Below are 15,918 nucleotides of genomic sequence, written 5' to 3'. Positions count from 1 at the left end.
GTTCCCGGAGGATCCTCCACGTCGCCGGAGGAGCTCCCGGTGCCCCCTCTGCCGTCAGAGCCCCCCCCCCCGGTGCCCTCCCCGCCGCCGGCCCGCCCCCGGGGGTGTCCCCGGCAGCGGGTCCCGCCCAGGGAGCGGCGGGGCCGGGGCGGCCCCCGGGTGTGCCCACGCCCCCGGCCCGCCCCCGGCCCCGCCGCTCCATCCCGGGACGGGCCGGCCGCGCTGACAGTCGCGCTCGGCGGCCGCCGCGGGCTCAGCAACCGGGCAGCGCCCGCCGCTCCTGCCCGCGCCCACCTGTGGCGGCGGCTGCCCCGGGCAGGGGGCGGCGGGGCGGGCCGGGCTGGGGTGGGCCGGGGGCGCTGCCGCCGCCGGCTCCGCGCGGTCTCTTCCCCGCCTGCCCTCCAGGATGAGCCCGGAGTATTCCCTGCGCTCCTTGCTGCTCATCATCCTCGCCACCTTCTCGGCCAACGCCAGCAACTGGCTGTGAGTAGCCACGGGACGAGGAGGAAGGGGGGGGGGGGGTGGGAGAGACCCGCGGACACGCCGCCACTTGTTGGTAGCCCCCCGGGGGTGCGGAGCAGGTGCGGCGGGGTCGGGGAGCATCGGGGCGCGACCCCCCCCCACCCCCGCAGCGATGCTCCTCGGTCCCCGGCATCGGGCGCCCGTCCCCATCGCGCCGGTCCCCGCTGTCCCCGCTGACCCTCGGCGCGGTGGCGGTGGGGTCGCAGCCCTCATCCCCAGGCAGGTGGGCGGCGGGGGATGCCGACCCTCCCCAGCCGCTCGGTGACGGCGTGTTATCGCGGCTGGTGGGACAGGGGCTGGTTATCGAACCCCGTCCCCCTGTTTTTGTTCCTTAAGTTATGGCTCCTGACCACGCCAGGGGCGGGCGGAGGTCGGGGCATAGGGTCGGAGCGGGGCCTGGGGGTTGGCGAGGTGCCACGCGAGGGCCAGCGGTCCAGGGGAGGATTTGGCAGGGCTGGGGCGGCCGAGCGTGCCGGCCCCGGGGATCTGCAGCGAGCAGGGCTGCCCACGCCTCGGCCCGCCGCTCCCGGCAGGAGGACGGGTGCCGGAGGGCTGTTGCACACCGCAGAGGAGCCCGATGACATCGGGAACCCGCTGAACAAACACTGAAATAATGTGTAAGGTAAACAGGGGCGGAAATCGTTCTGGAAAATTCCTGCGTGTTTGCCAAGGCGGTGGGACTGTTTTCTGGAGAGACCCCCCCCCCCACTCCCTCCGCCCAGGCCAGAGGGGATGGAACATGGCAGGACTTTCCCACCTAACTTTGAACGAAGGCGCCGGTTCCTCCTAATAAATCTGCTCTGGTGGGAGTTGGTGCTTCCCCTGCTCCGAGTGTCGCCGGCTGACGGGAACAGATTCCCGTGCCCGCACCCGGCAGACCCGCTCTGTGGCTGGGAGCACGGCCCGCCTCCATCTCCCCTCCGTGGGTTTCTGCCGGCGAAGGCAGGTACACCGCGGCCGGGCAGGGAGTCCCTGGGGCTGCCGGCACGAAACATCCTGAGTGGCTTGTGCCTCTCCCAGCACCTGTGCTCGAGGTGGCCACGGTCCCACAAACATATTCTCCGTGCGAGGGTTCCTCTCTGCATCCCAGATACGGCTCCCATCTCTCCTGCCTTTAGATTTCGTCTCGCCGGAGGCTGTGGGACGCGGGTGGGTTTTGGAGGATGTTCCCTGTGCCTGGGGAAAGCGCCGGGTCACATTCCCCGAGTGTCCTGCCTGTGGGAAAAGGTGCTCGCCCGGCGGTAGCTGTCTGGGATGCGTTAGTGCTTAGTCCTCCCCTCCTCCTTTGCCAGATGGAGCGACTTGCGCTCCACGCGTCTCCGGCAAGTGGTGGGTGGATCATAGCCCGCTATCAAGGTGGTCTTTTAAGCTGTCATGCTTCTGGTGAAGGTATATTGGGAACTGTGGGAGTGTTTTTCCCGCAGGGAGAAGGTCCCGTTGAGGAAGCCCTGGGGGATAATGGCAGGTCTCTGGCGAGGGGCAGCCTCGGCTGCCCTGGGACGGGCACGGAGGGAAAGGGGGATTTCTTAAGCGAGGTCAACAAGCTGCCCCGCACGGATGCGCAGAGGTGGGACCCCCCCCGATCGCCGGCGCCGCACGCAGCTGGGATCGGATTTGGGAAGCGAGGCGAAGGAGAGGTTCGCCGCAATAGCCGGGGAGGGCTGTGTGCAGCCGTCCGTGCTGGCGGAGCAAGGGTGGGCGCGGGGGGCTCGGCGGCACAGAGCGGAGGGCTCATTCCTGCCAACAGGGGAGGAAAAGCAGATACATTTCAGTGCGTTTGAAAGGAAGGGGGTCAGCTTTTTTTGATGTTGCAAATGTATCATGATAAAAGGATCTTCCCCCGCTCAGTGCTTTTTATTCTTTGCCTTTAGGATTAAGACAATTCCCATTGTTTATCTTCTCACATCAGAAACAAAGGCTGCCGGAGGCAATAAACAGAGTTAGAAGGATCCCAGGAGTTATCAGATATTCGAGGAATGAGTGTGCCTCGTATGTCTTGACGCATGTGGGCTCGGCATGCTCGGCGTTACCCCTGGGCGCTGCCAGCTTGCGCCCAGCACACGGGACGGATCCAGCCTCGCATAGCTCTGCACAGAGGTGTGTGCGCTGAGTGGCAGTCCTGTGGAGTTTGCTTTTCCAGAAACCTGCTGGATTAGTGATTAAGCTCAGTCGTGACTTCTTTTTTTTTTTTTTTTTTTCCCCCCCCCTAAAGCTTCTTTCGACCTGTCCAGACTCGCATTCTCCCAGCACTTTGGAGAGATGCTGCTTGCAACGCTTGAGCTGAAGGGTTTCTGTAAGCCCGGCTTTGTGGGGAAAGGGCTCGTTTTGGCCATGCTGAGCTGCCCCATCCTGTATAAAAAAGAGACCGCGTAGGGATTGCTCAGAGGGATCAGTCATTGTGCTGGAAGGGATTTTGCCAAATCTTTTCATTATACAGACCAAGCTACTTTCTCCTTGGTTAGAAAGCAAACCTCAGGTGTGCTTTCTCAGCGTCTTGAGTTTGGGGAGTTGCTGCTTGGCTTGTTGCCTATCTAGAAAAACCTCTGTTCTCCAAATCTGAAGAGATGCTCTATTCCCCCTTTTCGTGAAAGCCTTAGGCTTGTTCTTCCTCCTGCCTTTGAAGGCTCAGATAGTTTTAAACTTTTGCCTCCTGCCTCTTCAGGCACAAGTTGTAAAATTAAATGAAGGGCCTTTTACATCTCGCTGTGCACGGGAAGGTCCTTCTGCTTTATCTCTAGAGAAGTTTGCTTTATACAGGGGAAGCAGCCGAGTTACTTTCCAAAGCAACTTGCATTTCACAGACTCAATCCAGCTCTTGAACCTGCACTTGCAGTGATGTGATTGAATTTGGATGCAAGTCCTCTCGGTGCTCCAAACCCATCCTGAATGCTGGGGGTGTTTTGTAGAGAGTTTCAGCCAATCAAGCATCTCTCCACAGCTGGCATGGGAGTGCAGGGCTCTGGTTTCAGTGACAGAGGTTTAGTTAGTTGTTCGTTTATTTACCTATTTTGGAGGGAGAGAAGTCCACCTGAAGAGGTGAACTAGAATATGTGCTAAGTGGGGTGTGGATGTAAGCATCCACTTAACTGCATAAGGTACTTGGGCTGCCGTGATCTGTAGCTGTTTAGGGAATTTGAATGATAAGAGTCCAATCCTGTGCCCCAGAAAACATCAGATAAAACAGGGCAGGGATCCTTTAAGGGTGAGATCCCTGGTTATCAAACTATCTGGGAATAATTACAGCCTCTTGCAGCTAAAACTGGCTCTGGAGGAGGCTCTCCATATTGGACACGGATGGTCTGAGATGTGGTTATGCCACTGCAGAGCAGGGTGTGCCACCAGCAGCTCCGTCTACCCCCTATTTACAGGGGTTTAAAACTGCCATCTGAGCTTGGGACTTGGCTTAAAGGGCCAGGATCACGGATGGGCTTTTAAACCCTTAAAAAAAATTAATTTGAGCTCTCTGGGAAAGTTTGTGAGTGTTCAAACAAGGCTGGCTAAGCAGCTGCAGTCTAACCACTTTCAAGGGTTGGGGAGGAAGGCATAAAAGGAGTTTGGATTTTCCTGGCCCCCTTTCATCCGAGCATCACAAGGTGCTTTGCAAACACAGGGCCCAATTCTCCGTGCTCATCCCTGCCAGCTTCGCAGCGGGGATGTTGCAAGAGCAGCCCGAATGCTCCTCTGTGCCTGTTTGGGTCATTGTGCAACGTAAAAGATTTGGGAGGAAGCATGCCTGGGTCCTACATTTGCATCCTTCTGGTTTTAAACCAGACTTCAGTTGTTTCAGGTGATTTTGTACAAGATCCTTTGCATTGTCGTTGCGACCCTCCCACCTTCCACCCGGCGAGGAACCGGTCCAGCATTTTCCCGTTGGATGCTGTGCAGGTTTGGCAGGTGCCTCCAGGGCTTCCCTCTCTGTGCTCTTGGTTTTTGCTGTGAGGACAGTGTCAGGAAGGTCCCCCAGTCACGTGTGTTCCAGCAGCTGGGATGGTGGGTCACAGCGTTCGGGTTTGATGAGGAATTTGCTTGCTTTGAAGGATGCTGTGGGTTAGACCAGTGGCTCTCCACTGCTGGGGTGCCCAGGGCTCCTTTGCATTGCTCTGGGGATCCTGGGAGGTCCATGAGGTCAGTGCATGAACCCATGACACCCATTCCCAAGGCGGTGGGGTGGGAGAGTGAAAACATCAGCTTCCACTGGAAATATATTTTAATTCTTATTTATTTGCAAGTCTTGCCAGTCTTCACAGAGCCAGCTAATTTTAGCTTAGCAACAGAAATGGACTGGCTATGGGTTGTACCCTGCAGAGGCAGGAAGCCTCTGCCAGTCCTGGCACTGGGCTTCCAACCAGTTTGGCTTATCTCTGAGCACTGGTCCTGTCTGGCAAACACCCTTCAGGGCTGCGTTTGTCAGAGTGGAGGAGAGCTCTCTGCTCTCTGGGTCCTCAGTGGTGATGGACATTTCTGTCCTTTCCTAAGAAAGCCTCAAATAAAACCTCAGTCTTTCACAGCAGAGCCTTATTCTAGGGAGGATGGGCATGAGGGAGATAAAACCAGTCTGCACCCCAGGTTGTGCCCAACTGGATCAGCTCCAAATATGAGCAACAGGAAGGCAGGTTTTTTTTGCAATGGTTTTCTATGACTCCATGAATCATAGAACTGGACTTCTGCATTGAAGCAAAAAAAAAGTTTATGTTACTCTGCTGAGAGCTGCTGTCCTCCCAGTTAATTCATCCTTGTGGATGGAGAGAAGTGTATTACAGCCACTTTCCTGAAATTATGAAATTGCTGAGCAGTCCTTAGGTTAACAGTTTCCAGGAGGTTCTTCTGTGTTTCCTTACGAGTGCAGTGACACTGGTTCTTACAATACTTGATGAATTTTTTTTTCTTAAAGCCTTGTGCATCCACAGAACTGTCAGTCATCCGAGGCTGCTCAGATGGCAGACTCTGCTCTGGGTGCCTAGTGCAGGTAACCTTTTTTTCACCCACCCCCACACACCTGTGAGTGACCCCCAGCAGCATCCTCCAGGCTCTGTAGGACCTGCTGCCATGGGCTGTTGCACTTTGCAGCCAGGAAGGTGTTGTGCAGGATCTGGCTGGCTCAGCAGAACTGGAGCCAGTATTGTGCTTTCATGAAATTACTTGGGGGGGAAAAAATGATTGAATCTCTTGGCCGCTGGAGAGCAGCCTGGGGTCTGTTGCAGGTTGGGCGAGATCAAACTAATCCTGCAGAAGGCTTCTCTCGCCGTGTATTTGCAAATTCTGATAAAAAACTTAAAACTCATCAGATTTTCTCCAACCAGCTCTAGCCTGGAGTGCTGCAGGAGGGGAATTCCCACAGAGCTCGGCCTGGTGGCCTGCACTTGCCTCCTCTTGCAGCAAGGCATTGCTCTTGTACCTGAGCCCAGGAGTAGCTTCTGCTGACTTGTAAAGGAAGATGTAGTAAAGGATATTTCCTTCACATTCAAAGCAGATTGCCTGAGTGGATGCTGCTTAAGCTCTTCCCAGCTTCCACCCTGCTCTTCCTGGCTTCCATCCTGCTCTTCCCCATTACAAAGTGGAGATATTGCACGGGTAGGGGGGTGTCTGCTGGGTGCACCTGGTGTTAGGTGCAGGGTCCAAGAGGGGGGGACAGGATTGGAGGTGCAGGCTCACCCTTGAGCTGAGACAGTGGGGCTGTAGGCACATAATGGTGAGCATAGCAGTGCCTCCTCCTGGGAGACTGTTTTGGCAGCTCTTAATTGGAGGTGGAGAGTAGGTGTGAAAAGCAGCTTTCAGCCAAGAGATGGTGCCTTAACTGTGACAGGAAGGACTGAGACAGAGAGCTGTGTTTCTTCCAGGGAAGAGACCAGACAGGCTCTCAGAGGGTGACTTTGTCAATCATGATTTGCACTTAGGAGGGATAGAAAGGCAGGATATCTAATCCCAGGAGGGGGATGCCCAGTCCCTGGGAGGAACAAGTCCTGCTGCAGAGCCAGCAGCTGGACAAGGCCAACCTTGCAGGTCTCAAGCAAATTCTGACAGGAGCTGCCCAAGCTGGCAGACTTGTGGAACCATTCCAAGGACGTGGTGGTCCCTACCAGCCTGGCCCTGTTGGCACAGGGAGAGTAGCACTAAGCCCTGTAGGGGCTCTCTGGCCTGCCTGCATCGTTTGACTGCCAGCCCTGGGACATCTCTCCATGGCTTCACCCCCCCTTGGAAGGGGAAAGCAACAAGGGAAAGATCATCCAAAGGAAAAGATTATCCATTTCTCCATAGCTGCAGGGTGGCTCCTTGCAAGGAGCCACAGCACTGGTCAGTGCCTCTCCCTGCATGCATCCATCTGTCTGCCTAGATAGATGCATGCAGGGATGCATGGTGTTGTTCCATGGGTTTTTCACATCCTAAACAACCCTTTTGTTCCTCCCCAGAAGAAACCTGCCTGCACAAGCAGTCTCAATCCTCAGCACAACCCCAAGTCACTGCTGACTGTCCCTGCAGCCTCAGGAGGGAAAGAGATGCTGACCCCTCCATGAGCAGGGGGCTGTTTGCTGCCTCTCAGACAGCTGAAGCATCTTTGCAATTTAAGACTTGGATAAGCCTTTTCTGGCCTTGGTTGGGAAGGCTCAGTGTTTGCTGAGCAGGGTGAAGCTTCTGAGCTTACCTGACTTCTGAACATCTGTTGAATGGTTTGTCAGTGATGCCACCAACCTGGACCTGACTGTTCTCATCTTCAGGAAAATATTCCCAAAATGAGACAATGCAAAGAGTTCGCACACTTGAAACTTATTTGTTTTAATAAAAGGAACACCGGAGATCTCTACTTTCTCCAAGACATCTGCTGCATCTTCCCTGACATGCCTCTATTAAGAATTTGTCCATGACTGAAATTTCCACACCTTCCCATGGCAGGCAATCTCCACCCCTCACCTCCTGGCTTTGTCTGCCAACTGCTGTGGCTCTTTCAAGGTCTCCTTGTCATTCCAGAAATTATTCTTCCTCCTGAAAGTATAATCATAATTCTTATTTAAGCAGGCCTTCCTGACATTCCCCCCCACCATCTTTCCAAATCTTCCTGGATTTGAGGTTTACTTATTTGCCATCTTGCAGGGTGGATTAATTGCAGCTGCTTAAATGATGGGGCTTCGATCCTGATCTCACTACTGTGGATGAAAAAAAAAAAGGACTTTCTGTCAGTTTTGTCTTACATGAGTGGCTTATTAAGAGGGATGTTGTTCTGCAAGTGACTTGCCTAGATTTAAAGGCAGGAGAAAAGAAACATAAAGGCCACGATGAAGCAAGAAGACAGAACTTGAACAAATGTTGTGGGCAGCAGCTCACCCCTTGAAACGTTCTTTGCCCAATCTTAGAAAAGGAAAAAAGTATTCCATTATTTGGGTGGGGTTTTTTCCACAAGCAGGGCTGTTTTGAGGCTGCATGTGAGCCTTAAGCTCTGCACAGCAATCAAGATGTGATATCACCGTGGAGATCTGCACTGAGACCTCCTCACAGAGGGCAAGAACTGTTTGCTTTGTTGCTCCTGCTGAGCCTGTGGCTCTCCATGCAGGTAGATAAAGGCTTTGTCTGTGGTTTCTGCCACCTCAGCCCAGGAAAACAAAGTTTGAAGCAAAGTTCTTATTAAGGACCAGGCGGAGTGCCAGAGCCACGTTTCCGTGGGGACTGTGGGATGCTGAGGATGGGTTTGGTGCCTTGCTTGGGCTCCACAGCCCTGAGAAGTGTTCCATGAGCTGTGGGGTGGAAGTGTCTCTGAGTGCTGGTGAGGGCAGAGCATGTTTTCCATCTCCTGTCTCGCTCTTTATCTGCCCCAGAGCGGGGAAAGGGGATGGTCTGTCCGGTGCCCCTGAATGTGGTGTGGAGAGACACAGTGGGAGAGCCTCAAAACTGAGGTCCTTCAGCAAAGATCCTTCCTTACATCCTTGCCTCAACCTCTGGATCCTGGAGCTCCCTCCCTTTCCAAAAGACATGTCTTTTGGAAAGCAGTGATGGTTCTCATGGACTGCTGACAAGCTGGGATTGTGACGGGGCACGGCATTTTAGGCACAGTTACCTCCATCCCCACAGCAAGCACGGGCTGAGGAGGGATGATGAGACACAGAGGACCTGTCAGGGGGGAAAGAGGCCAGAGCCCCGTTCTGGATAGTTTCATCTTATTTGCCTGCCTTGCAAAACAAATTACCAGACCTGTTCTTGGAGAGCTGTACCTATCTTTGAAGCATCCTCGGCCTTTGTTTTATCATCCCAAACAGCATTAAATGTGGGTTGGGGAGGCACCTTATCAGGTGCATCTCCTTGGAAAAGCTTGAAAGGCTCTTGTCGCGCTTTTCCTCATTCATGCTTTGAATTTATTGATCCACATTTGCCTGGAGAATCTCGAGCTGAGAAATATATATTAGAAAATGAGATGATGCCCCGGCCTGAGCAGAGCTGACATTAATGTGGCTGCTACACCTGCAGCAAAGCACTCTCCTGCCAAGGTGCCTGCAGTCAGAGCAGGCACTGACTCATCCACAGGACCAGCCTTGTGGGTTTGCAGGAGCTGGTTCCCTGGCATGAGAAATGAGTTGCTGGCATGGAGGAAGCCAAATCGGGACTGGAGATAGAATCTGATTTTTCTTGGCTTCCAGGCTCTAAACTGATCAACCAACTGTCCTGGGATGAATCTCACTGCTCTGGTGTGTGTCAGCTTCCCCATGCCCAAACTGGAATGATGGCTGGACCTGGGAGGGGATAAAGCTGTTACAGGCACTCTGTGTGTGTGCTCAGCATCCAACTCCTCAAAGCTCCCAGAGGTAGTTTGGTGCCTTCACTCTGGGTCAGCCAAGTGCAGCAAGACGTGAGAGCAGCAGTTGTTGCACTCCATGTCTGGGACTGCAGCACAGGGACAGGGACACTCACTGCACGGTGTGGGAGCAGAAAGGTTTGGGAGCAGCCCCAGGTTTGGCCATGGTGGGTTTTCGAAGCCACCCACGTGCATCAGGTCCTGTCCTCTGCAAACAGGGCTGTGCCCTTGGAGGAGCAGGAAGCCTTGGGCAAAGATGCCTGGCTGGTATAAAGGCTAGAAAAGCACTTGGCTCTGAAAGCAGCCTGCTGCTTCCCGCTGTCAGAGAAGCATTGCCTCCAGTGATCATGCACAGGGAAAGCTGAATGCTTTTGACATCTCGCCATGCAGACTCCCCATGGACACCACAAGCCAAGACAGCTTTCTCCCTGGCTCCCACGGCCCCCCAGTTGTGAGCACGAAACCAAGCTGGTGAATAATTCTGCTGATGCACAGAAGAGAAAATCCTGTTCTCTCCTCCTGGGGCAGACTGGCAGGGTTAATGGGAGGAAGAGGCTGTGACAACTTGATTTTGTGGCTGAAGTCAGCAGATCTGGCTCCTGGGACGAATGGGAACAGGCAGGGAGCAGGAGCCACTTTTGCACAGTCACTTCTCGGAGGCGAGCAGGGCTTCAAAGGAAAAATCCTTAGCAGGATGTCGCAACTCTGGAGGAGGAGGGAAAAAAAACCAAGCAAACAGAAAAAACCCACAAGCTCTGTAGGGCTGGGAAATGCAGAGTCAAGGAATGAGGTTTCCAAACAGCCTCCCCCTGGTACTTGCATCTCTTGGTGCAGACGAGGCAGCAGCGTGAGCCAGCGCTGGCGATTCCCGAGGACGCTGAAGCTCGGTGTGGCCAGTGGGGAGGTGCAAGTGTGAGTTGTGTGTCTGTCCCATGCAGGGGACCCTCCTTGTCCATGGCAGGTCAGGTTTTCACCACGGTAGTGCCACCTGAAGCAGGTGCCAGCAGCCACGAGACTGAGGGAGTCTCTTACACCCACCTGCCAGCACAGGTATTAATAGCTGTAGAGTATCTTGGATTATCCCACAGCCTGGGGATAATCAGACTGGGTCTCTCTTAAGCTCCTTCTGTGATCCAGAGCTGGGAAATGGGCAAGCATGGACATTGTGCCCACAACCCAGCAGGGGGTGGTGGGTTGGGTTACTGGGATGTGCAGCAGGGACCATCATGCCCGCACGCTGGGCCAGAAGATGCTGAAAGCTTTCCAGGTGCTTGCCCCTAGAGGATAAGCTCCCTCATCCCCCTAATGCTGACAGCAGCCCTGTGACTCCTTCTGCTGAGGATGGGGCTATGGAAAGCAGAGCACATGGTCCCTTCCACACAGGGCCAGTCTTTTCCAGGTCAGCAAAGACCTCATGGCCCTGTTCATGAGCTGGGCTCGTGGGAGAGGTGCCCAACCTGTGAAATTTTGCCCCTGCAGGCTCCTGATTCTCTCTTCCCCACTTCAAGCCCTGCTTGAATCCCAAGTGAAAGGAAACCTGGCAGCTCCCAGAGGCCATCCTTGCCTGCTGGGGGCTGGGACAGCTAAAAGCAGGCTCCAGGAGGGAAGTGGTTTGGAGGACGATGTTTGCCGGTGATGAGCACACAGCCATGCTGTGGGAGCAGTGTGGCAGATGGAGCTGGCAGCCAAGTGCCTGTCCTGCTTGTTTTGGCTGACTTTGGAGACCTCTGGCTTTTCCTAGTAGCACTTGGATGTGCCGGTACTCAGGAGACCTGACCGGGCACATTCAGACAACGCTGAAAATATCTTCCTTGCAGGCAACAGAGGCAAAGGGGAGCCAGCAGCTGGACTCCCCGAGAGACAGGGACTAGGCTGCAGAGGGATGGTTGTTTTGCTTTGGGCTTGCTCTCTGTCAGCCAAAAATGCATCCTGCAGAGCCACCACCATGGGACATTTAAGGTGACCCCTCACAGGCACCAGGTCCCAGCTACGAGGGGGTGAGAATTTTGGTGTCCCAGGGTGTCCCAGCTGAACACGCACTCATGCTCCCCTAACCCTCTGTGCTGGTGTCATGGCAGGTACCTGGCAAAGCTGTCTTCAGTGGGGAGCATCTCCGAGGAGGAGACCTGCGAGAAGCTGAAGGGTTTGATCCAGCGCCAGGTGCAGATGTGCAAGAGGAACCTGGAGGTGATGGACTCGGTGCGACGCGGAGCCCAGCTGGCCATCGAGGAGTGCCAGTACCAGTTCCGCAACCGCCGCTGGAACTGCTCCACGCTGGACACCCTGCCCGTCTTCGGCAAGGTGGTGACCCAAGGTGAGTCAGGAGAGAGTGTGCCTGGGGTGGTGCTGCTGGGGGAACAGCTACAGGAGCGGTCTGGTGGGCTGTAGGCAGATTTTTGCCTGCTTGCCCCTGAACAGTGGCTGGGGAGAGCCAGGAATGGATGGCCCAGCGTTGGATCTTAGGGCGGATGGGCACTTCAGCAGGGCTCTTTTTTTCACTGTGTCGTGGACAACATATCCAGACACTTGCCATTCCACAGCTCTCCTGAACCTTTTTCACGCCCATTTTATGGAGGCACCAGCCCAGGGTATCAGGAGACCTTTGACAAGTACGGGGCAAGTTTCAGCAGGGGTCCTAAAATCACCCTGTGGGTCTCAGCTCTTTCCTACCGAGGAGCTCCACTCCACAAAGCCATGCCTGCATTTACTCGGTCTCTTCCCTGGGCAGTGGTGAAGCAGCGGCTGCTGCCAGGCCAGCGTGTGGCTACTCTTGAGCAGAGCATCAGTGAATGCCCTCAGGAGGACAGCCTGCTGCCACCTGGCACAGGAAAAACACACAGCAGCTGGGCCCTCAAGGACAGCATCGCCCACCACCAGCCAGCTGCCAGCCTTCGGGGCGGATGTGGCCAGGGCAGCCCCCAACTCCTCTGGTCCCAGCTGCAACCAGGCTTCCCAGAGGCCCAGGACTGTAATCAAACCAGAGCACTGGGGTGAGGAGATGATGGGGAAAACCCCTGGAGATCAGGGAAGCATCCCTTGCCTCCCCTCAGGTGCTGTCTCTGAGGCACCATCTCACCTCCCATCCCAGGACCCCTAGACCAAAGCATACCCCCAGCTCCTTGTTTGACTTTCCTCCCTCAACGCAGGGGTGAAGATCTCTTCTCATGAAGGTTCAGGGACTGGAAATACCAGAAATACCAGAAACTAAAAGTCGTCTCTTTTTAGGCAGCCACAGCACAAACCGACCAACACGATCCTACTATTAACCTCGATTAACTTGGAGGCTGTTCAGTCCCCACGCTGGCTGGGTCCTCCTCAGCCACTGCCAGCGAGGCCACCAAGGTCTGGGCTGCGACCACCAAAGTAGCTGCCCTCTGCCCGACCGGCGAGCTGGGGTGACATCTGCTCGCAGGCCATCCTCCCTCTGCACCAAGCATGGGACCACCCCAAATGCCAGCCTTCCTTGCTCAGAGATGGAGAGTCTGTCTCCTCAGCTGGCCTCAGAGGACACTGGGGATTTGGGTGTTGCAAGAGCTGATCCCTGGCCATGACACGCTGTGTGTTCACACCCAGGGTGCCCCCAGCTTCCCAAACGAGCTCTTCCCAACTGTGTGGCACCAGGAGCTGGGACAGGCCTGCACCCTGAGGACCAGCGGGGTTTCTAGAGGTGGTTTGGGAGCAGAGCAGGGTTTTGCACAGTAGTCTGGAAGGTGCTGGGAGCTACAGAACCCTGTGTGAGAGGACGGCAAGGAGTTGCAGGGGGTGTTCCTGGATGTGGAAAGCAGCCAGCTGTTTTGGATGCAGGAGGGATTTCATAGCAGAGGTGCCCTGTGAGCACCAGGCAAGACAGTCTCTCCATGTAAGCTCTGGAGAGTTCTCCCCTAATTGGCAGTTCAGGCTCTGCCTCTCCCATCACCAGGTTATCACTTGTCCATCGTTCATGATTTTTAATGTTGTGGGGCAGTTCCCAGCTCCTTCACTATTGCAAGGGCCCTCACTGCTGCAAAACATCTCCCAGTGCTGAGAGGTCTCTGCTGAGTTGGGTCCAGGCTTAGCACTAAGCAAACAGTGTCCCTGGGGATGGGGGTCCTGCATGGGGTACCTCATCCTGGGAGGAAGTGCTGGAGCAAAGGGATTAGCCTGATAGCTCTGCATAGCATATTTTGCCAAGAGCCAGCTTTCAGACCAGCTTTTCAAGGGGATTCATGTGCCACACCAGCGTTAGGAGGGGAGAGGAGCAGCGACACACGCGACAGCCCACCGAGGGCCTTTGGCCACCTGGCTGGACCCCCCCCTCCCACCCCTAGAAATCCCACTCACATTGCCTTGGATTTGCTGCCAACGTTTCCCACCGTGGTTTGTGCCGTTGCAGGGACCCGGGAGGCAGCGTTCGTCTATGCCATCTCTTCAGCAGGGGTGGCCTTCGCCGTGACCCGCGCCTGCAGCAGCGGCGAGCTGGACAAGTGTGGATGTGACCGCACGGTGCAGGGGGGCAGCCCGCAGGGTGAGCGTCCAAACGGGGCGGGGGGCGTCCAAACCCACTCTCTGGAGCCATCCAGAAAGGAGGAAAAAGTTTGTTAGTCCACACTGAGCCCTGCGAAAAGGCATAGCCTGGGAGCATAGCCCACAGGGCGGGGAAGGTGTCTCGCCCATGTGTCTCAGCTTCCCCTATCCCCCAGGCAGTCCAGCTGGATTTTAGAAAGAGCAGGGCTGGAGAGTGCAAGCACCACAGGCTGGCTGTACCTGTCTCACCTGTGCTCTCTGCCTCAGGGTTCCAGTGGTCGGGCTGCTCCGATAACATCGCCTACGGCGTGGCCTTCTCACAGTCCTTCGTCGACATCCGCGAGAGGAGCAAAGGGGCCTCTTCCAACAGAGCACTAATGAACCTCCACAACAACGAGGCAGGGAGAAAGGTAATGGCCAGGGGGAAACCTGGGCATCCCAGCTGGGCTCTGCAGCTTCATTTAACCCCACCAGCTCATACCCACCAACAGTGCTTTCTGCACAGCCCTCCCTGGCCCCGTCCCTCGTGCCCTCCCTGCTTTGTCCGTTCCCGTGCTGACCATCCTGTCTCGTTCCTCGTGCTGGTTCTTCCAGGCGATCCTGAACAACATGCGGGTGGAATGCAAGTGCCACGGCGTGTCGGGCTCGTGCGAGTTCAAGACGTGCTGGAAAGCCATGCCCCCCTTCCGCAAAGTGGGCAACGTCCTGAAGGAGAAATTTGACGGCGCCACGGAGGTCGAGCAGAGCGAGATCGGATCCACCAAAGTGCTGGTGCCCAAAAACTCCCAGTTCAAGCCGCACACGGACGAGGACCTCGTCTACCTGGACTCCAGTCCCGACTTCTGTGACCACGACCTCAAGAACGGGGTGCTGGGCACCAGCGGCCGGCAGTGCAACAAGACCTCCAAGGCCATAGACGGCTGCGAGCTGATGTGCTGCGGCCGCGGCTTTCACACGGACGAAGTGGAGGTTGTGGAAAGGTGCAGCTGCAAATTCCACTGGTGCTGCTCCGTCAAGTGCAAACCCTGCCACCGGGTGGTGGAGATCCACACGTGCCGGTGATGCAGGCGGAGAGCACCCACCTGGCCCCCTCTTTTACTGACCCTGCTTCTCCCCTGCCCCACGACCAGGACTGAGGATGTGACCCAGACACCGCGGGGAGAGCGCAGCTCTTCACAGAGACAGAAAACCCCAGAGAAAAAAACAGATTTTAAAGAAAAAAAATATTTAAAGTTTAAAAAAAAATTGATCACTGTTGGCGCTTTTTTTTTTTTAATTGTTATTTTGTTTTGTCTGCTTTGCTGTATTTATTGCCGAAGTCAGGGCCCCTTGGTGCCCTGTGCCAGTTTGCTCTCGGGCTGGCTGGGGATCTGTGGGATATCAGCTCCCATCGGATGGGCTCCTGCTGACTCCAAAGCACTGCAGACGGGAGATGTTTAAGCCGAGGGTAGTGCAGCGTTCAAAACCTTCCATCACGGTTATTTTTGTTTGTTTAAGGCACATGCTGAGCACCCCGGAGCACCACTGCCCTGGCTGAGCCTCAGGAGGGGATGGAGCACAGCCAGGTGCATGGCAGGGGGCGGGCAGGTGGTGACAGGGTGGCACTGTCCCCCAACACTTAAGTTCCATGTGCAGCCCAGCCTGGGGGATCAGTTCATAAAAGGAACATGGGGACACTCTTGCACCTCCTTGTTGTGGGATACTTGATGACCTCCTGGGCAGTGGATGGATTTTGGAGCAGTTCTTGGGTGTTGGATGGATTTTGGAACAGTTCCAGTGGCCACCCTGATTTACAGAATCTCCTCAGTGGTTGCCCAGGGCTGTTAGAGGATGCAGTGGTCCCACCATGCTTCTTCCCTTCCCCCCCTCTCTTCTCCAGCACCTCATTCCACTGGAAACAGCAAAGGGCAGTGGTACCTGCAATCCTCTGACTCTTAATGGAGCTGGGAGCTGATGGGAGGAAATGCCAGTGGTTTCTTTTCCTCTGTCCCATAATTGCCCCCACCTTGCTCACCAGCATCCTACAACAGGTCTCCTCTTCCTCCTCCACATGCCTGTTCTCCTGACCTGGAGGGCTCTGAGGGACAGTCCCTGTCGTGTTGGATGCTGAGAAAAGC

The 15,918-nt window shown here is 55.5% G+C and overlaps 1 protein-coding gene across 1 annotated transcript; it reads left to right on the top strand.

Annotated features, from left to right (window-relative positions):
- The first annotated feature begins 208 nt into the window (after positions 1–208).
- WNT4 (Wnt family member 4) lies at positions 209–15,039 on the top strand. The gene is made up of 5 exons (XM_027712382.2): positions 209–483; positions 11,377–11,612; positions 13,671–13,802; positions 14,069–14,211; positions 14,396–15,039. Exons 1-5 carry the CDS (start codon positions 407–409, stop codon positions 14,861–14,863), a joined length of 1,056 nt encoding a protein of 351 aa, XP_027568183.1. The 5' UTR covers positions 209–406; the 3' UTR covers positions 14,864–15,039.
- Positions 15,040–15,918: the final 879 nt, after the last annotated feature.

This window comes from Pipra filicauda, unplaced genomic scaffold (assembly GCF_003945595.2).
Source record: "Pipra filicauda isolate LSUMZ 115617 unplaced genomic scaffold, ASM394559v2 scaffold47_size6085603_pilon, whole genome shotgun sequence".
NCBI classification, from domain to species: domain Eukaryota; kingdom Metazoa; phylum Chordata; class Aves; order Passeriformes; family Pipridae; genus Pipra; species Pipra filicauda.
The sequence above is the reverse complement of the archived record's forward strand: the minus strand, read 5'-3'. Positions and strand labels throughout refer to the sequence as shown.